Raw genomic sequence first — 22,631 nt, forward strand, 5'->3', positions numbered from 1 at the left:
CTTAATGTATAAAATGAATATAACACTCCATTATGACATTTTAAAGGGGTTTTTCCCACTTTGGAAGCTATCCCCAATTGAGTGAGGATCCAACAACTCACCGATCGTGAGAATGGGACCCCCAGCTTTGCTGCTATATTCAGGTGTATAGGATAGTCCCAGGATAGCAGATGTGTTTGACAATCGTTGGCTGGGCACATGCTCAACCCACCCTCTAGTAAGAATAGGACCCACTTTCTACTAATTGCTAGGAATCACTGTCTCATGATTGGTGGATTGCGGATAACTTCCAAAGTTGGGACAACCCCTCTAAGTGAACTCCATAATGAGGTTCTCATTATACTTCTCAACTGGTGATGTGAGATCTGCTGTTTTTCGAAAAAATTGTAAACCCAAATTTATAATCCATGTTTTGCCAGAGCATCCAGGTTCCCATGAAAAGTGGGAGAGGAGAAGGGAGCGCTGGGAACAATCAAAGGCACAAGAGAGAAGAGAAAGAGCTAGATCTCAACGATCGATAAGCAAAGAAAAATGGGTGGAGACCCTAGTGGTGGCTGATCCAAAGATGGTGGAATATCATGGAAAAAACAGTGTAGAAAACTACGTACTGACTATTATGAATATGGTGAGGACAAATGGTAATGTGTTCATATGTCTTGTGAAATATACAGTGAAACCTTCTTTAAAACGACAGCTCTTATCAAGACTGTATTTCCCATGCATACTAAATTTTTGAAGTTGCTTCAAAGAGGTTTCACTGCATTTAAGTTACAGCCTTGGCACCCATTCTCTCCAATTGCTCATTTTATACTTCTACTTTACATGGATATACCCTGACTGATTTCTTTTTAATAGGTAGCTGGGCTTTTCCATGATGCTAGCATTGGGAACAGGATAAACATCGTTGTTGTACGTCTGATCCTACTGGAGAGTGATGAGGTAACAAGACGAGGCAACCACCTTTGGGGCTGTGGAACAAGAAAATAAAGGGAGGTAAACATATAGAGTAGTCGAGTAGCTGAAAAAATGTTTAAGATGGAAGGGCAAAAATTGGTATGTGAGGGAATGAGATGAAAGCCGGGTGTCCTATACCTGTATCTAATGAACGTACATAGAGAAACCTGTACATTGACTAAGTTGGACTGGAATCAGTTTGAAGAAGATATTGCCTGGTCTTCTTGTTTTTTTAATATGTCATGGTCTTCTCATCTTTAAGGAGGAATTGAAGGTTTCACACCATGCTGACAACTCGCTGCGTAGCTTTTGCAAATGGCAGAAGGCCATGAACATGAAAAGTGAAGACCATCCTTTACATCATGATGTTGCTGTTCTTCTTACCAGGTCACTGGATAGAAAGACCCTAAAAAACAAAAGATACATTACTTTCCACAGTTCCTTATTGACTTGTTACTATGACGGACAGGCCATTTTTCCCAACTAGTAGATTGCCTAGCTGGCCACTTGACACGGCACAATAAAAAAAATTATTGCATGTACCCATGTACCCACATACTATATATACACATGAACTTTGTATAAATGTATCCATATATACTGTACTTATTACCTTTTCATTAATTTTTTTGTTGCAGAAGAGACATCTGTGCCTCCATGAACCGTCCATGTGAAACATTGGGTCTATCTCATGTATCTGGAATGTGTCAACCACATCGCAGTTGTAATATAAATGAAGACACGGGTTTGCCGACAGCCTTTACTGTGACTCATGAATTAGGACACAGGTAGTAATTTAGATTCCTGGGTCATCCGATGTCTAGTAGCATCTGTAAGACATATTTTCAGAGCTAGATTATGCCCCAGGGCCCCCACTAACATACTATTAGGGGGGCCTCCACCAGTGCAATGTAAATTTAGCATGCATCACACACAGAGACAGTCAGCTCACAGCTGATATAATACTTTTACTCAGTGGTGGCATGAGAAGTATAAGAAACACCTTATTTTCTTAGTGTAACCAACTTGAAAAACTTTTTTCCCTTTGTGACCCAGTTTTGGAGTACAGCACGATGGTGTTGGAAATGACTGTGAACCGAAAGGAAAAAGACCTCACATCATGTCACCGCAGCTATTGTATGACACCTCTCCCCTTACATGGTCACGCTGCAGCAGAGACTACATCACCCGCTTTTTGGAGTAAGGTTCAAGATTTTAACTAACTAACTAACTGAAATGTTCTTTTACAATATATTTATATGTATAAAATATATATATATATATACAGTAAGTAATGGTGAGTGTATCAATTGATGACCTTCATTACTGATGGACTGTTTTATCAATGTCTTTCCAGCTGGTGTAACAACACAATTTTTGTTATCTCTATTACTCATTTTTAGGGCCAAAATAAACCAATATTTTACAACATGTCCTCAGCTACATCATATTTTCTTATAGAAAAATAGGGACAGGTTTTAACCCCACAAAACTAACTGCCTCCTTAGGTAGGGTCTTATTTATTCTCTATAACATTACTTCTCTTGTTAAAACTCATATTTTTACATAAAATCTTCAAAGTTGTATGCAAATGAGCTGAGAAGAGTCAGTTTTTGCCTGATATGAGTCACTTTTAGAAGCATCATTTCTGATGCCCCCTATCTCAGGCTCTGTAGCAAGTAGAACCATAATTCTGGTATCTTTGAGTGTCTATGAACCATGTGGCAAAATCCGCACACCCACTTTACTATCAATTCCTGGAGTTTCATGGCAAATGATGGTATCATATAATGGCATTTTTTTTTCTACCAAACAGCTCAGATTATTTCATTATGTAAAGATACCCTCATCCTGGTAAAGTATTTGCAGTGTTCTTAATAAATTCTTCACAATACATGTGCTAATCATTGAATCACCTGTACAATCCTGCTAGTAGTCCTTGAAGACTGGACTGTGTAACACCAAAAAGATAGAACATAATTTAGCTGTACATGCCAACATAAAGGTCTTTAGTATGAAAGTTAATTATTTCTCCTACATCTCACTTGTATGGCCTCACACATCGGCACTTAGTATTCTTAGTGTTATGTAGGTCACATGCTGCATTAGTTACATGACAGTGGTCTACTACATGTATAATATTTAACTAACATGGTTGCTGACACCTTCTATATAACAGGGCTAAGCAGTGAACTTGTAGATGTTTTAGTAGTCGTGTGTATTTATTTGATTATATACCATATGATATTGAGTTATAGGTATTTTAGCAATTTGGACTGTAAACCTTTATACACATCATATATAATTACAAATGCTCCTATTTCTATAATATATTAATTTGTATCATGTGTGTTATATGGACTTATATATACGGCCTCTTACTAAGTTACCGTAAATCAGTTCCCTATGCTGTACTGATAAAGTCCAAGACAGGGAAGCAGCACTCCGTAGTAGATAAAGATTTTTTATTTCACCAGTGGAAATTACAACGTTTCAGCTATCCCTATGTAGCGATTCTCAAGCATTGTAATTTCCACTGGTGAAATAAAAAATCTGTATCTACTACGGAGTGCTGCTTCCCTATCTTGGACTTTGGAGTAACAGGATCTTTAGAAGCCTGGACCCACATTGGATCTCGATCCAGGTTGCCACAAACATTTTTGCTTGCTGTGCTGATGAGATGCAAAGACATGGAAACATGGAAACAGTTGGGAATCTATTCCTTCTGGAATAGATAGACTGGTTTGGATTTAATCCTGCATCATGTCCTTATTCTTCTTGAAAGTCATGCTAGATGGTAAGGGGGCTCCCTTACAAGGTAACCAAGAGAGGCAATGTTTTCCTTATTGCGTCCTGGAAAAAGTAAATGCATATTTCCCAGAATCCCCCAGTGGTGCCTCAATGGCAATAAGTATCCACATACCTGCAAGGCGCCCTTAATTGACAAAATCTCTGTAAGGAGAACTCTTACTTTTTGAAAACAGACTCTGGACCTATAATATGACATGGTATTATCTAATCTGAACAACTAAATCCTTAGTTGTCTAATTAATTCATATTCTTTGTGTCTCACCTTCAGACTAATAGAATTTCTATTATGAACACTTTATATATAATGTGTTCTTTTCAGAAAGTGGTTTTGACTCTATGTGAAGATTCTGCTTACTCGGCCATTCATGGCCATACAACTTCTTTTGGTCTACTGGACATATAAAGTGATAGGTCCAGGATGGGAACCAAACAGCACTCAGCTTATTTTCTGTTGATTTCCGACCATATGGTTTTCAAATTTTATTTGTCTTTATTTACTTGAATATAAATCTTTAATGAACAGCCTACGCACCCCTGAAAACCGTCCGGACAATAGCTACCCCTGCCTCTCTGCACTCTGCCTCCCACCTACTTGCTTCCTCTAAAGTTTCCAAACACAAACAAGAAGATCAGCCACTTCCTGCCACATCACAATCGGAGATAACTGTGAAATATGGTCTGGAAAAATAAAGATCACCATGATATTAGAGGCAGGCTGTGTCAAGGGTTAATTCTCTGCAGCTTGCATTCTGCCATTCATTGTTTTTTTTTTTAATAGTATATTGAGTAGTAGGTTCATATATATATAATTTTTAAAATATTTTCTTTGAATTTTGAGTTATTTTTTTGTGATATGTATAAAATATGAATTAAGGTTATTAGATAATTCATATGCATTTAAAATTTTTTAGATTTCAAAAAGTCCTATAAAGGACTACCAAACATATAACTTGCGCACAATGTAAAAAAACAACTTTGTTGAAAATCATCAAGGACAACTTTATCCCTTGTTTAATTTTATACGATTTGTTCGGTTTATCGTTCCTTAAAACAGAACCTTTTGGAGGTTCTGAAAGACTCCAGTTGAGAAACAACGGGGCTCATTTGCTAAGGATCCGAACGCTGCACTTTCATCGGGTTTCCCGGCGATTTCCGTTTTGCGCCAAATTGTCCCGGGATTTTGGCGCACATGATCGGATTTTGGCGACAGTAATCGGGGGAGCGGGCCGTCAGACAACCCGATGGATTCGGACAAACAGCCTAATTTTTAAAAAAGTTTGAGTCGCAAGATCAAGCACTCACATGCACCAGGAAGAAGAAGGTGAACTCCGGCGGACCTCGGTGGGAAAGCAACGGATGCAGGAACTCGGACGCACGAACTTAGTGAATCGTGCCGGACCCGAATCCTCGTCGGACAACGCACCGCGGGATCGCGACTGGACCGGGTAAGTAAATCTGCCCCAATGTTCTGTAGTCGTAATATTATAAATATGATCATATCCTGCATTTATGCCTTCTGTAATATTCTTTACTTTGATCTATTTTTGTATTTATAGCCGTGGATGGGGTCTTTGTTTGGATGATCCACCTAGTAAAGAGTTGTTGGATTTTCCTTCTGTGCCCCCGGGAGTCCTGTATGATGTTACACATCAGTGTCGATTACAATATGGATCGGCTTCTACCTTCTGCAAAGACATTGATGTAAGCCAGTTTCTTTATTATCTGTGTGTAGATAGCATTTGATAAGAGAATAATAACACATCTTTGTTTAAGAAGCGCCAACATATTCTGCAGTGCTGTACAGATCATGGGTAGAAGAAAAATGAGACATAACAGAGCAATACCCTTGTCAGATGAAACAATAGGAGTGAGGCCCTTCTTGTAAGAGCTTGCAGTCTATGAGGATAAGGGGGTGACACAAGAGCTTACAGCCTATAAGAATGAGGGGGTGACACAAGAGCTTACAGTCTATGAGGATGAGGGGGTGACACAAGAGCTTACAGTCTATGAGGATGAGGGGGTGACACAAGAGCTTACAGTCTATGAGGATGAGGGGGTGACACGAGAGCTTACAGTCTATGAGGATGAGGGGGTGACACAAGAGCTTACAGTCAATGAGGAAGAAGGAGGTGACACAAGAGCTTACAGTCTATGAGGATGAGGGGGTGACACAAGAGCTTACAGCCTATAAGAATGAGGGGGTGACACAAGAGCTTACAGTCTATGAGGATGAGGGGGTGACACAAAAGCTTACAGTCTATGAGGATGAGGGGGTGACACAAGAGCTTACAGTCTATGAGGATGAGGGGGTGACACAAGAGCTTACAGTCTATGAGGATGAGGGGGTGACACAAGAGCTTACAGTCAATGAGGAAGAAGGAGGTGACACAAGAGCTTACAGTCTATGAGGATGAGGGGGTGACACAAGAGCTTAGTCTATGAGGATGAGGGGGTGACACAGGAGCTTACAGTCTATGAGGATGAGGAGGTGACACAAGAGCTTGCAGCCTATGAGGATCGGGAGGTGACACAAGAGTTTACAGTCTATGAGGATGAGGAGGCGACACAAGAGCTTACAGTCTATGATTATGAGGGGGTGACACAAGAGCTTACAGTCTATGAGGATGAGGGGGGGACACAAGAGCTTACAGTCTATGAGGATGAGGAGGTGACACAAGAGCTTACAGTCTATGAGGATGAGGGGGTGACACAAGAGCTTACAGTCTACGAGGATGAGGGGTTGACATAAGAGTTTACAGTATATGAGGATGAGGGGGTGACACAAGAGCTTACAGTCTATGAGGATGAGGGGGTGACACAAGAGCTTACAGTCTATGAGGATGAAGGGGGTGCGCAGAAGGTGACAGTATTTGGAAATGTGTTTGAGGTGAATGCGGCAGTAGCATGAAAGTGGTTGTATATACAAGAGTAAGTCCGGCACAACCCGAAAACTCAGGGCTCAGTTAGCATTAGCTATATGTTGGTATGTAATATAGTTACATCTCAATACCTCCAGAAATTATTATTGCCTTTTCCAATGTTGTCTATATTCTACTCTCACAGAATGTGTGTAACTCTCTCTGGTGCTCTGTTGCAACAACATGTCACTCCAAACTGGACGCTGCCGTGGATGGAACCACCTGCGGTCATAATAAGGTAAGAGGTCACAGGGACACAGGGTCAGACACGGAGTTCAGAGTTTTCACCGTGAGACAATACTCAAAAAGAGCTTAGGGTTAGGGTCTTCCTAGAACTATAGGTGTCATACAAAGCACCAAAGCCCTAGTGCAAAGATTTTTATAGTGCCTCCATACTAGTTACATTTGTAGCAATAGTCTTCTCTCCAGAACCAGATGAGACCACAAAATAGTAACATCCTTGACCAAGGGATAGGAATGCCAACAGCTGTCATGTTAACAGTAGGCATGAGATAATTTCAGGGTTTACAAAGGCCTGGGAACTTTATGTTGAATAGATATATAGGATTGGCTTAGTGTGTAGAGGCAAATATTGCATTCTGCAAAGGGAAGATGTTGGTGCTGACCAATTAATTTTTTAGAAGACTACAATCCCGGAAAGAAACTTCATCCTAAATTTCATAGTATTATAGTAATGCTCCTTGTATATGGAGATAACTAGATTTTATCTGTTGAAATTGCAGTGGTGCTTTGGTGGTGAATGCATCCCAGTAGGACAACGTCCAGCGGCTGTGGATGGAGCCTGGGGATCCTGGAGTTCATGGTCGCCCTGTACGAGAAGCTGTGGAGCTGGTATACAGAATGCAGAGCGCCACTGCAGTAATCCATCGTATGTAAACTCATATGTTAATACCAGTTGTCATCTGTTATTGTTGTTATTGGTAATGAGAGTGATAGTTGGTAATGGTGATGATGGTAATAGGTTGAACAATAATAACAAGTATAGTTTTTGGGGCAACCCCTACATGACAATGTGCTACCATCCAAGTACACCCTAATGTTGCTTTCATGAGATATGCAATGATTCAATGATCATGATAGCATTTAGTAGCTTTTGGCTGTGGGTGGGCACTGACTGTTCATACTTACCAGTTTTGGCACAAGTTGGCCAAAGAAGAGTTTAACAGACGGTTTATTCATACATGAAATGGATTCTTCCTGATGCATCTAGACAGAAAGTCCTATTAGGAGACGCTGCCAAACTAGTGGTTAAATCAGGAAGGAACACCCATCCATTGATGGCAAGATATTGATGCTTGGCCTGTTATTTGCATTGTTCTTTATTTGAGACTTGAGAACACGTGTTTTTTCAATAACGAATCACAGTGTCAATTGGCGAATTCACCTTGAAATCAATGGGGGTTTGACATAGGACACAACTGTAGCAAGCCATGGAATATTTCTGGAAATCACAGTTTTAAAGAATAATGGCACGGCAAGATGCCATGTTTTTAGAAAAAAAATATATGTTATATATAGTTAGTACAACAAAGACATGTAGGGGGACATGTATTATCGTATCTGCACCCAATTACAGAGCCGCAGAATTACAGAACATTTATAATGAGTTTACGCCAGAAAGAACAGATGTTGCCGACTATCCTGACACCTTCAGGTTTTTTTTGGCGCAAGTGGGAGTGGCCTAACATTTCCACATTATCCTCCACATTTATGTGTATCTTGCCGGCATTTGTAGGCGCAAATTTACACAATAGCCGAGGAAAAAATTGGTCTGAGAGCAAAATTAAGGCGCAGTGCATGTAACATTTGGGCGCACACTTCATTACTGATGGCACCACTTTAATACATCGGGCTGTGCTTTGCGGAGACTGATCTCCGATGCCGACAGTCGTCCTTGCGGCACAATAGTATTATATTATACATGGTATATACCTACAGAATTACAACTGTTAAACCCATGGGGCCAGTGGAGTCAGTGGTTCCATAAGTTGCATCCATAACAAGAGGTGGTATTCATATTTTAATACAAGGGAGGTAATAATGAAACAAAGGCTGTGGCTGTAGTATAGCATTGACTGGCTTTCTATCAGAGGTATAGGACATTTCTTGGAGATGAGAGCTCAAACAGATAAGTATTTAGCAGTAGAATAGACCCATGGAGTGAACTCCCAATAGTTTTACTTGCATTTTGTCATTCTAGAGATTCCCCAATGTCCTCTACTAGGGCACACCTAAAGCCCCTGCAGCTCATGGCAGCCTTTTAGCAGTCAACATATGAAATATTTCACATGGTTGTTAGTTGTGGTGTTTCCTATGCTGCCTGCCAGGTTATTTCTGCCAATGCTACTCGGTTACAATGGCTTTAGCTATGGTGTATTAGATTATAGTGGGGAATCTCTGGAATGACAGCCTTCTATTAAATAAAACATTTTGAAAAATCTGAGTTTTATTATTGCTGACAACATCAATGTGCAAAATGTGAACTGAACAGTCGTAAAATCCTACTGATTTATCACAGTGGATTTTATTGAATGTTAAATCTGGCAAATAAATTTATACCACTTATTTATCAATATGAGCCACAAATGTGCCAAAATTTTGTCACAACATGAGCCGCACCTTAATCCACTAAGTACCTCCTCATATTGGACAATCTTCATAAAATATAAAAAATAGTTGAAAGAAAATCATCACCATTAGGATACATAGCTCTATTTAAATGATATCTTAAAGGTGAATTGTCATTACATTATGAAAATATTATGGATGCAGAGTAATGATTGTTTGGGTTGATATCTACAAATTAGAATTGTATGCACTTGCCAAGGGAGATATGACTTTGTATTTTAGTGTAAGGACTTTGAATTGCAATTTTTTGGAAATTTGTATACAAGAGCGGAATGGATCTACATAGGATGTACAGGGTTGAGAGGGATTTTAATAAATGGTACATGTTGGTGAAGCATTTTTATGAGTTTTGCTTTAGGGTAGTGGAGTTCCTATTTACTCTTCTGGATCTACAAATCCTGGAATATCCAATGAAATGATGTGGTAACTTGTAGAATAATATCAGCTGCTTGTCTTTTCTGCTCTGCTTTGAAAACCCTTGAATGAAGTGTCACAAGAAAGATGACAGAGGGAGAATTATTTATAGACGAGTAGAATCCTGACAACTGTCGACAAGGGACATCGGAATCTGCTAATATCGTAAAGCCAACGCATCATCAGAGAAATATAGTACAACATGGTCATCTAGAGAAATCTGAGAAAGTGTGGGTTTAATTCCAGTTAATACATGAAGATTGTTTAGAATGACATGGGCTTCGTGACCCCCTCACAGAAGCAGTAGTATTGCATCTGGCTTAGGACAAGGAATGAGCCTTAGCAGATGTTCAGATGGCAGAAAGTATAAAAATTGCTGGAGAGGATGCAGTCTTCACGTTGAGCCCTGAAGCTGTCTTTGATAACAGGGAAAAAACAGATGTTGGCAATAGACCATCCATCAATGGGATGCTCTGATTTTTACAGCAGATGCTTTTCGGCAATATACTTTGAACATTTCTTTATATAACAAAAAGCAAACGTAGATTCGTGCCCTTCACTGACAGCACAGTCATAGTAAATCATATAGCCAGCGACCCCAGGGCCGGCATACACACTCTGTGGTGGTCTTCTATAGTAAAGGCAACCAGGCATGGATGCTATATTAGAGTTATGGTATTTTCAAAGTTCAGAAGTTAGAAAGTCTGGTATTTATTGAAAGTTGCCACAATGTAGGAGGTAGTAGAGCAGCTCTGCACAGTACAGTGGCTCATAGGTAGCTCTCTCCGGTAGTAGCCTATACTACAAGGTATACTATAGTTCTGTGATTGATTTAAGGGGAAATTACCCGAAGTTGTTTCATCACATGCTTATGCAGATTACAGACTGCCTCAGCAGTTTTGCACAATATGTAGGGGCACATTTACTTACCCCATCCCTGGAGTTCATGGAAAGTGCATTGTCCCACTCCAATGCACAGTCATTCTCTAAGATTGTGCGCCCGATATCATGAATGTGTCGCTTCCCTGCTCAGGTCTAACAGCATTTACCATCTTTTTCGTGGTGCATGTTAAATCCCGCGCTCAGTCCGAATCAGTCAGATCGTCCGATGGCACGCCCCCTCAATTGTGTTGCATGGAAGTTCCAGTGCAGCTGCTCCAAAAAGCGATCGTGTGCGCCAAAATCCTGGCGCAGACTCTTGCTAAATACCTGTGTGAGCCGTGTAATCCCCCAAAATAGCGAACAGTCTTAGTAAATGAGGCCCGCAGTGTCTCATCTGTTGCTCTCCAGTAGTAGCCCACACTACATCCTATATTTCTGAGCTAAATTTAAGGGGGAGCGACCCCATGTTGTTTCTCCATCAGCAGATTACAGACTGCCACACAGCTCCTTGCTGCAGACCTGCTTTGACCCTTCACTGCTTCCATTTCACTTCTGTCCATAGAAAGAACTGTCAGTAGTTTATAAGAATTATATGCAGTTTTCTTATGTACATAGTATAATAATATTCTATCCTACACAGCCTGACCGATCATTATATAAAATTTCACTGTAGCCCCATTGCTTGATCCGTCAAAAATAATTAATATGCAATATTTAATGATCATGACTATAAAGGAAACCAATGGTCTCCATTATAGTTAATCACAGGACAGCTCTGCACCCGCTTAGCTTTGCTTTTTCTGTTCCTGCAATAAAATAGAAAATGGAAACACCAATGGAGATATGAAGTCAACATCATATATATGAGACAAAATCTCCAGAGGAAGTGGTTGTTATTTCTCTGAATCATGGGAAACGAAGGACTAAAGAACATTGGTCAGAAATGTAATTATGAGACATTGAAAATATGATCCCAGATACGGACACTATAGCGTGGGACATCTGCACACAATTAAGAGGAATTAGATCTGTGATATAGGGTTTATGCTCCCATCCTACTGAGCTGTTCCCAGGATATTAGTGCCATGATGTGACTCACTGATAGACCTTAACTTAATGGGTCTCGCCTGGATTAAATAGTAGATTTGTTTTTGTATATGTTATTTTGGCAGGTGTGACTAAGATTATGATACTCAATTTTTAAAAAAAAATTTCTCTGCATTTATGACATAATTACAATAGAATGGGGCTCATTTACTTTCATCGGACATAGCTTGGACAGATATTTAGCAAGTGCCTGCGCCGGGATTTTGGTGCAAGCGATTGATTTTTGTCACAGCTGCGCTGGCTTTCATGCGACAGAAATCGGGGGGTGGGGGGCCTGGGTGCCGATGGACGATCCGACTGATTCAGACTGAGCGTCGGATTTAACTTTAAAATTTTGTCGCAATCCAATGCACTTAAATGCACCAGGAAGAAGAAGGTGAACTCCGGCGGTCCTGAGCAGGGAAGCGACACATGCAGGATATCGGGCACAGTGCATTATTGTCGGACACTTTCGTCGAACTCCAGCAGCCAAGTAAATGTGCCCCATTATGTTTCTATATTGGAGCACTATAGGTAATAAGTGGATAATCTTTCTACATATATCCTATTATGGATTAATAAATTGGTACAACCCCTTGAAGCAGACACCTTGAAGCATCAGGTCTGGTCCATGCATACTGTTTATTTTGGGGGGATAACAAACCCCCTTTCTTAATTTCAGATTCCCTGTTAAAGTTTCCTGGGGGTAACAATTTAAGTTCCTAAGATAGTACATCCCTTTTAAGTGAATGCAGTTGAATTTCAATACTAAAAACAATCCATGGGCAAAGCTGGCGTTTTTTTTCTAATCTCAGACCACACCTTCAATTGACCAATGGTCAGCATATATATGCAACAATATATTTTTTAGGAGTTATTACTGCCTTACTGAACACTTGTGGGGAAAGGCAAAATTTTATGGAACATTACCGGCACATCCATCTGACACTGGTATGGTTCTATTTTTGGTGTTTTTTCAGTTTTTCTGGACGATGCCAGTTTCAGGTAGCGTGCGGACTACAAGTGTTCCACAAACTGTTATATAAAACTGTTTATCGGGTGGAGCTCTCCTTTAGGATTAGAGAAAAAATGCTCAATGACTCATTTCTGGCTTGTAAATGTGATTTTTTTTTTTTTATTGAGCCTTAGGACAGGAAAACACGAACATTTGCAAAGCAGCAATTCTATGGTTTTATTAGGCCTAAACATATTTTTTTGGTTTACATATCAGGGCATGATTGAATTGAAGGGCATGATCATTGTAATATAAGCAGGACATGCTTGTATTTTGATACAATTTATGGTACATTATATCTATATGATCTGTAACGTGCTTGGTTAGGGATAGCATTATGTTACTACAGTTCTAACAATATTGTGGAACTAGTCAGATTGCAGTAAAAGGATAAGGTGTTTGTGTCACGTTTTGAGCAATAGTCAGTGTGAAGGCATATGAATGTGTAATTTGCACGTCCGGCCTTGTGTACATGAAAGTAATGGCAGGAGTGTAGGGTCAGTACACTCTGTATATAGAAAAAGAGATGGTGACCATATTAGTTGCCCAGGCCATGAGCTTAACACCCTTGCCTTACAGGTACTGAGTGCTATTAAAGGAGTTGGCCACTTTACCTCACACATTACAAATTACATAAAATAAAGTGACCAGCCCCTTTAAAGTGAAGAAAAGATTGATCCAATACAACAGGAAGCCAAAGTTGTGGATTATTTTGGGCCAGAGATCTTAGAAAACAGTACTGGAGATTAAAGAGAACCTGTTACTACTGTTTGAAAAAAAATAGCCTTAAATAGGCTTTAAGGTCTCTATGGGAACCTAAGGGCATATTTTTTGTAACTAACACGATCGACGGTCACAGGTGGAGAAAATGAACTTTGAGTCCAGCCGCCTCCTCTCAGCACGTCATGAATTCCAATCCTCTTACTCCTACGCCACTTGGCCTTTGTGCCGAATTCTTGCGCATGCGCATAAGCCGCTTGTGGCTGTCATGAGCAGTTCGGGTCTGAGCACTTCGCATCCTCTGCCATCCTCTGCTTATGCACAAACGCAATAATTCGGCAAGACGGCCAAGTGACATAGGGGAAAGAGGAGTGCAATTGATGAAGTGATGAGAGGAGGTGCTGGTCTCAAGCGTGAGTAATACGCCCAGACAGAGAATCAAAGTTAATTTTCTCCACTTGTGTCCATCTATCATATTAGTTAAAAAAAGGATGCCCTTAGGCCAGTGATGGTGAACCTTTTAGCGACCGAGTACCCAAACTGCAACCCCAAACTCCCCTCATTAACTTATTGCTCCCTGTTTTCAACAATGCTCAATCATATAGGCCTCCTGATGACACCAACACAGTAGAAAGAAGGCGGGAAATTTTGCATCATTGTAGCTTCTTTCCAGTGTCCCTCTGTACACAGAGAATCATGGGGCCAGCAGGAGGTCCAACAAAGATAATTAGGCGCTCTCCCTCTTCCTACAGTCCCAAGTAAGTATCACTTTAAAATATGACTGAAAGCAGCATCTTTTAAGTTACTTGGAACTTCAGGAAAATTCTTGTCTGGTGTGCTTGGGTGATGGCCCGGGTGCCGACAGAAAGGGTTCAGTGTACCGCCTCTGGGAGCCATGCCATAGGTTCGCCACCACTGCCTTAGGCCAAGGGCTCTATGGGAACCTATCTAAGGCTATTTTTTTTTCAAACAGTGGTGACAGGTTCCCTTTAAACTTAAAAACATTAAACTATTCTTTATTGTTTGTGAATGGTGGAAATTCAGTTTTGACCTGTGCGGATCATAAACGTAACTGCCATAATGTGCTAAGGAAACCATCCTATGGTGATCTAAGATCCTGTAAAACAAGGTATTATGATCATATTAGGAATGTAAATGGTTGTGGACAAATTCTTGTAAAAGAAGCATTTTTCTATCTAAATAAAAAGTATATATATATATATGGCGAGTTTATATTGTGCATTTGGCTGACTGTAGCATTGATATATGCATTTTATGTCACCCAGTGCTGTAAATTACACAGTCTTTGTTGTGTTTCCTGAACTTCTTGTATCTTTCCGTGTTATAATTGTATCCGGCTGCTTGCTGTCAGAACGACACTGTGCTCAATTATTCAATTACAGCATCTTTCATGAATGCGCCAAGTTGCGCCTTGAAAGCGTCTATTGTTTTGGTGAGTGTGGGCTTCATCAGACAAGTACCATTTAGAGTAATTAGTGAGGAGGAAGGAGAGAGGCTGCTTTCAGCTAATAATCTGAGAAAAAGTGAGAAATGATTGAGCGGCTGGAGAATGCTCAAAGGTCTCATATCTGGGTATCTATGTAATATACACACTAGAGAATAATGGGCACAAGGGCGTACGTGTGCATTTCACACCAAGAACTGAGTGTAGTAGATAGCTACATGCAAAGATCACTGAACAAGTGAGTGTCACACCGGCTAATATTCACTTACTTGTATATTGTTGTATCTGTATAATGAATTGTGTTTATCTTTGTTATAGACAGAGTCGGATTAATATAATGTCCATTATAAACAGAGCCATGTGCTTTGTATATTTCCGAAACTAACATAAGGGTATCACATGTTCCATGTGGGTGTCCTGGACGCTAAAACCTGTTAAACAAGCCGGCTGCCATGCCCTTATTCTCCTCTATTAACATGTTTGGCTTGGCTGGACATGCATGTTATTTCTGGAGTGTACAACTTCCCACGGGACACCTGTGGTGCCGCTGACCCAGCATAGAACATAGAGGACTGTCCAAAGTAACCCAGAGTGAACCACTTCTGTCCTAACCAAGGGTGACTGCTAGGGTATACTGGAGCCAATACACACTGGCTTGTCCTCAAAGCCAACACATATAGCAACTTTAAGCTTTTTTCAGCACAACAAGCTTATTTAGCATGGAGGACCCCCCATGGTTCTCCAGAACCAAACCTTTATTACTATAGAAGAGGTGACGGCACGAATCTCAACTTTATGGCTATAAATGATATTTGCATATGATGCAGCATATCAAAATAAAATATTCCCTATAAACAATAGTGTTAAAGGTATAGTGGTCTTTTAGCTTAATTGTAACCTGTGTAGGGTGGAGAGTGCCCACCCACAGTAGAGTTGTGTGCCCACTGTGGGCACGTTGTAGTGGAGCATTATATTACTTGCAGAGCCGTTAAACGGGTCTTCACATTTCAGCAAGTAAATGTTATTGTTTGTGGGTTGAAAAGTTATACAATTTTCTAATATACTTTCTGTATCAATTCCTGGTGGTTTTCTAGATCTCTGCTTGCTGTCATTCTATAGAAATCTTCTATATTTACTTCTAGTGGACAGAAATCTGATCATGGTAACACAGGTGCACGGCTCGTTTTTATCATAGAGAGTAATCAGAGCTGTGACAGATCAACTGGAAGTAAACATTCCTATAGAATGGTAGCAAGCAGAGATCTAGAAAACCACCAGGAATTGATACAAAACATATATTGGAAAATTATATAACTTTTCATCATACAAAAAAATAACATTAATTTGCAGAAATGGGAACACCCCCTTAAATATTTTGATATTTAGGCTACCACCATTTTTCAGTATCAGGCTTCTGTAACCTGAGTGCCTAATGCACTAGTCATGTCACTTCTCATGTAAAGAAAGAGGGGCAACAACACCTCACCTTTTATTACCTCATCAATATCCCATCAGGTAGGGTATTAAACTTCCTTTCTAGAAACAAAAATGTACTCCAAAGTCATATGCAAATGAGCAGGGAAAGTCATATTATGCCTGAGTTGTGTCGAGTTTACTGGGAATGTCACCATCATCAATTCTGTAGATCACATAATCAAAAGCCTGATGCAATATAAAAGATGTGATTCTTATCTTTATTATGACACCAAAAGCATAAAGGTACAATAAAGGAACTTAATATAGTGGTATCTGAATTGATGCACCATTTCCAGCCTCTAAATTTTACTAATCTCAGGGAAAATAGGCAAGAAAACATACAAGAGGGAATTCTAGAAAGAACATTTCATACCCTACATGAGAGTGCTCCTAGTTGAATGGGGTAAAATCTAATAATAATAAGTGTCCCATGGGCCCTGGGCTGTTCACACGACTAGGGCCCCCCATCGTCCAAACCAAGCCTTGTTCACCAAGGTCTTATCTTCCTCTGCCCACGACACCACCAGAGCCTGTACTGGCCCCTCATTAATGAAATGTCTACAGCAGATCCCCCTTTACAGAAATGTCCACAAAAGAACTCCCCCTTTACTGAATTATCCACAACAGAGCCCCCTTTTAATGAAATGTCCACAGCAGAGCCCCACTTTAATAAAATGTCCACAGCAGAACCCCCCATTACAGAAATGTCCATGGCAGAGCCCCCTTTTCATGAAATGTCCACAACAGAGCCCCCTTTAAAGAATTGTCCAAAGCAGAGCTCCCTTTTACAGAAATGTTCACAGCAGATGCCCCTTTACAGAAATGTCCACAGCAGAGCCCCACCTTTAATGAAAGGGGCAGGGGTGTTCAATCAAGGTGGGCTTCAGTATCTGCCACCTTGTATGTAGACACCACTATGTAAGTGGAGCTGGGTAACTGCCCCCTGAATATCTATACCCCAATTCTGCCACCTTTTGCTTTTGGCATGTTTCCTGGAGGAGTGTATTAGGATGGTTGTACCACCACAATATTTGTGGTGTCAGACCAATCTTGAACATTGAATGGCATTTAAAAATGTGTAAAAGTAGAAATCTTAAAGGGATTGCAAATTGCATTGCAAATATGTCTGTGTATTTTTTTCTTTCTCTAAACATTTACATTACATTACGATTGTGTTTTTAACTTACCCTGCACACTGAAAGAATCCTCTGTGTAGTCTCAGGGGTTGGGCTTTGGTTTGGATGCATTTCAAAAAACTTGTGACTTGTCTGTGCTGCTCACTCCTCAGCTCTTAGCCCCCACCTTTGTGCTCCTTCACAGGAACAGAACTCACAATGTGGTAAGATGACATAAGTGGGGGAGGGAGGAACTGTACAGGAGAACTAAGGTGGTGGCTGAGGAGTTTCCTTCCCACAGAAGTCATGTTTTTTTAAATGCATCCAAACCAGAGCCAACCACTGGGACTTAGTAGAGGATTCTGTCAGGGTGCAAGGTAAGTTATAACACACAATTATATTGTATTACAAATGCTTAGAGAAAGCAGAAATACATATTTGCACTGCAGTTGCTATGGACTCCTTTAGTGAAAATGAGGTCTCTGGTGACAAGTTCCCTTTGAGCACTTTACAATGAATGTACAGACTACTAACCCTTGTTGCTTTCTTTTTAAATACGTTCTCCAGATTTCTAGTAAATCATTTTACTTTAACATTAGTAACTCATTAGACTTCAATAATAAAGAGAAATCAACTATAAAAAAAGTATCTACTTATTGACACCAAATTAAGAAGGGATGAGACATAGGAATAATGAGATGCTTAACAGTGTAAAACTAAGGGAAACTATAGGAAAGCATTCAAAAAAATGTCTATATTTGCCTAATTTACAAATTGCTTTCTTTGCTCCTAAGGCCCAGATATGGAGGTAAATACTGCCTAGGAGAAAGGAAAAGATACCGTGTGTGCAACGTTCTGCCATGTACATTAGGGGCCCCGTCTTTCAGGCAAATACAGTGCTCCATGTTTGATTCAGTTCCTTATAAGGGAAAACTGCACCGCTGGACTCCAGTGTTAATGAGCAGTAAGTACAAATACAATCATTATTCTATTATTCTATACTTTTGTACTTATAGAGGGACACATTTACAGTGATTTTTCATGCATTTTACAGAGAACATAGTTTGGGAAATTACACTTTGGCACTATTGGGTTAGGTTTCATTGCTCCACCAGATAAAATTATTCTGGTAAATAATTTTCCATTAACCCTCAAGAACATAGACTCTAGTAGCCTCCAAGTTGAGTTGTCTTTAGCTGTACATCAGGAGTCCATATTGATCAGGGTCTGAGACCATCATATAGCTCTTTGGATTTTCAAAGGGAACCTATGGGACAGGTTGCAGAAGCCCATGACACCTGCAGTGCAAAAATGCCTCTCTGCCTTTTCTAAGCATTTGCATTACAATATAATTGTGTGTTATAACTTACCTTCCATCCTGACAAAATCCTGGGGTAGCCACAGGAGTTGGGCTTTGGTTTGGATGCATTTCAAAAAACAACATGTGACTTGTCTGTGCTACTCACTCCTCAGCTCTTGGCCCCCACCTCTGTGCTCCTGTACAGATCCTCCCTCTTCCTACTTCACAGAGGTCACAGCCTGTGAGCTGACATCAGCGGGGGAGGGAGGAGCTGTACAGGAGCACAAAGGTGGAGGCTAAGATCTGAGGAGTGAGTAACACAGTCACATGTTTTTTTGAAATGCATCCAAACCAAAGCCCAACTCCTGTGGCTACCCCAGGATTTTGTCAGGATGGAAGGTAAGTTATAACACACAATTATATTGTAATGCAAATGCTTAGAAAAGGCAGGGAGGCAGATTTGCACTGCTGGTGTAATAAGCTTCTGCAACCTGTCTTTAGTGAAAATGAGGTCCCTGTTGCAGGTTCCCATTAAGAAAAAAGGTGAAAGGGGCCTTCTGAAAGGTGCAAATTTTAGGTTAGGGATTTCAAAACTTACACAATCCATCACTATGGACAAGGAAAAATCTTTGGGTTATTAAATTATCCCTTTAAACACAGAATGTAATCATGTAAATTAGTTGTAGTCCCCAGTTGTTTTATTCACACTGGGGACATTTCACCCTCAGTGGCGATATTTTCATGAATGTATTTTCCTTACAGTTAATCCTTGTGAACTTCACTGCCAGTCAGACACCGGCTACTTTGCTGAGAAGTTGCGAGATGCAGTGTTCGATGGAACTCCATGTTATGAGGGGAACAGAAGCCGAGATATATGCATCAATGGCATCTGTAAGGTACGACTTATGTGAGACACCATGAGAGGAATTTATTAATTTTGGCGCAGGATGAAGCGGGAACTGTGCTATATTTTTCAGTGGGATGTAAGTTTGTGGCACAAGAGATTAATTAATTGGTGCACAGACTGAAAGGTTTAGAATTCCCTAGACTTGCGCCACAAAACGAGTGTGGAGAAATAGAAGCGCCAGGAAACCAGTGGATTCACAATTTTGAGTGTCGCCACATATTGTGGCGCCGACACTTTATAAATTAAGGCACGATAGGCACAGAAAGGAAAGAAAAAAAGGCGATAATAAATAACCCCTATATATATTCTCTGGGAGAGATTTATCAGAAGTGTCTGAGGTAAAACTGTTCTAGTTACCCATGGAAACCAATTGAAGCTCAGCTTTCATTTTATAAAAGGCTGTGGGAAAATGAAAGCTAGGCTCTGATTGGTTGCCATGGGTAACTAGAACAGTTCGGCTCTCAGACACTTCTGATAAATCTCCCCCTCTATCTCTATGTTTACCCTACTCATTGTTACGTATATAGTGGGTATATCTGTCTACATTGTAATGAGGGGACAATATATTTATGAAACCATTGATTTATTTTAGTGAAACATTTTGTAATACAAATTTTAAGATGACAAAAACATAGTACACAAAATTAATGATAGGTATTCTGCTTTATGTACCGGTTATGTTTGCTTTTGCTAAATATATATTGATATACATTCTGTGTCTTCATATACAGAACATTGGCTGTGACTATGAGATTGACTCTAATGCAGTGGAGGATCGTTGTGGTGTCTGCCATGGGGACTCCTCTTCATGTCACACTGTGCACAAAACGTTTGAGGACAGTGATGGACGTGGTAAGTATTTCCTTCTTAAAATGATTGAAATAGCCTAAAACAATCACATTCCTATAAAAATATGACTTCCTTGGATGTTTGTGTGATGTTGTGTTAAAAAATATGTTAATTGAAGGTGAAACCTTTTCACATACGCTAAAGGGCACATTCACATGGAGTAGTAATGGTGCTATTTGCAACTACTTGTCACATTATAGTTTACTGTAAGGACAAAGAAGATACAGCTAATTCCATCAAGAAAGGTTTACAATTGTTAATTTCTGAGTACCATATTTTTCGGACTATAAGGCGGACAAAAAATCCTTTGATTTTCTCCTAAATCAAAGGTGCGATGCGCCTTATAATCATGTGCGCCTTTTATATGAACCATACTTACAGACAACAGCTGCCTTGAACTGTGCACAGGTCTGCCACCTGCTGGTCATTCATCCTTACAATCAGGTGCGTCTTATATATGAACATAGACGTTTTAGCAGGCATTTATTGATGGTGCGCCTTATAATCCGGTGCGCCTTAAAGTCTGAAAAGTACCGTAGGTGGATCAACCAAGGTTCACTGAAATTGCACATCACTTAGTAGAGTCCTATTTCCACTTTCATGTTATGAGTGACCAGTACCATAACACTATCAGAATCAATCCTTTAAACCTACATTTTCTGTTACCTTAAAGCATCATTTTCTTATAGGGTATGTGGACATTGGTCTTATCCCACCGGGTGCTCGTGAGATCCAGATTGAAGAAGTAGCGGAGGCAGGAAACTTCTTGGCCCTACGTAGTGAAGATCCAGAGAAATATTTCCTAAATGGTAGATGGACCATTCAGTGGAATGGAGATTATCAAGCTGCCGGGACAACCTTCACCTACACTCGCACTGGGAATCTGGAAAACCTGACTGCACCTGGACCGACATATGAACCTGTATGGATACAGGTAATATGGTCAGCAGTATTCTATCTATACTATTCTACTGCCTTATAAAATTAGATTTTCTACTCTCAATTAAAGGACATGAAGTGAACTTATAAAAAAGAGGCTTATAAAACGGGCTACTAATAATGTTCACACACATTCCTATAAAAGTCAAAATCTGTAGGTAGATATGCACGTGATCATCTATACATATGTACAGACAAACCAAATTATTCTATTGTGGTTTTAGCTCCTGTTCCAGGAGAAGAATCCTGGGGTGCGGTACCAGTATACCATCAAGAGGGACCTAGACAGTAGCAATGAGGTTCAGCCACCAGACTTCTCATGGAGATATGGCGCGTGGTCTGAATGCTCTTCTACTTGTGGCACTGGTAAGAGGAAAAAGCACTGAAAGTTTTTAAAACCTAGTAACTATAAAAAGAAATTTTATTTCTAGGGAACTCTTAGGGGGTTCTGGTTCTCATTAAATAAAAACCAAGTTGAGTCTTGCAGCCAGCACTTCATGGAAAAAAAAACATGCAAATGTATTTACAGGTGGTCCCCTACTTAAGGACACCCGACATACAGACGACCACTAGTTACAGATGGACCTCTCTGCCCACTGTGACCTCTGGTGAAGCTCTCTGGAAGCTTTACTTTAGTTCCAGGCTGTAATGATCAGCTGTAGGGTGTCTCTAATGAAGCTTTATTGATAATCCATGGTCCCATTACAGCAAAAAATTTTGAAAATCCAATTGTCACTAAAAAAATGTGTCTGGAGCTGCAGTTATAAAATATACAGTTCCGACTTGCATATAAATTCAACTTAAGTACATACCTGGGGGCTGCCTGTATTCTAGAAGGAAAAATCTGTCCCTCTAGTACAATTATTGCTGCTATATAGGTCAAAAATTCACCTAAATATATTTACGTATAGGTGGCACAGACACTTTTTGTCTTACTTTTTGGTAGTTTCTTTGTGCTGGCATTTCAGGCAACATTTTTTTTTTGTGTTATCAGTACCTTCTTTGATACGTCCACTTTTTTTTGCATGTAATCATGTGTATGGAGTCTTCACACAGAGTTCATGTGGAACATTCTCATATGTTGCCTACTGTGTATTAAAGCATTGTTCTCTTTAAAAACCTATCAAAAAA

The 22,631-nt window shown here is 40.0% G+C and overlaps 1 protein-coding gene across 3 annotated transcripts in view; it reads left to right on the plus strand.

Annotated features, from left to right (window-relative positions):
• ADAMTS7 (ADAM metallopeptidase with thrombospondin type 1 motif 7) overlaps nucleotides 1–22,631 on the plus strand; it is a 59,801-nt gene that overhangs the window by 14,593 nt on the left and 22,577 nt on the right. For 2 of the 3 annotated variants that reach the window (XM_072148768.1, XM_072148767.1), the window contains exons 4-16: nucleotides 420–625; nucleotides 856–939; nucleotides 1,217–1,341; nucleotides 1,593–1,742; nucleotides 2,011–2,154; nucleotides 5,322–5,466; nucleotides 6,829–6,921; nucleotides 7,427–7,572; nucleotides 18,300–18,469; nucleotides 19,568–19,701; nucleotides 20,444–20,564; nucleotides 21,251–21,495; nucleotides 21,725–21,866. In XM_072148768.1, coding sequence (XP_072004869.1) covers nucleotides 420–625; nucleotides 856–939; nucleotides 1,217–1,341; nucleotides 1,593–1,742; nucleotides 2,011–2,154; nucleotides 5,322–5,466; nucleotides 6,829–6,921; nucleotides 7,427–7,572; nucleotides 18,300–18,469; nucleotides 19,568–19,701; nucleotides 20,444–20,564; nucleotides 21,251–21,495; nucleotides 21,725–21,866 — 1,905 coding nt within the window. Of the gene's footprint in view, nucleotides 1–419; nucleotides 626–855; nucleotides 994–1,216; nucleotides 1,342–1,592; nucleotides 1,743–2,010; nucleotides 2,155–5,321; nucleotides 5,467–6,828; nucleotides 6,922–7,426; nucleotides 7,573–18,299; nucleotides 18,470–19,567; nucleotides 19,702–20,443; nucleotides 20,565–21,250; nucleotides 21,496–21,724; nucleotides 21,867–22,631 lie in introns of those variants that run through there. The other variant, XM_072148769.1, reaches the window with a different exon arrangement.

The sequence above is a fragment of the Engystomops pustulosus genome, chromosome 4 (assembly GCF_040894005.1).
Source record: "Engystomops pustulosus chromosome 4, aEngPut4.maternal, whole genome shotgun sequence".
Classification (NCBI taxonomy): domain Eukaryota; kingdom Metazoa; phylum Chordata; class Amphibia; order Anura; family Leptodactylidae; genus Engystomops; species Engystomops pustulosus.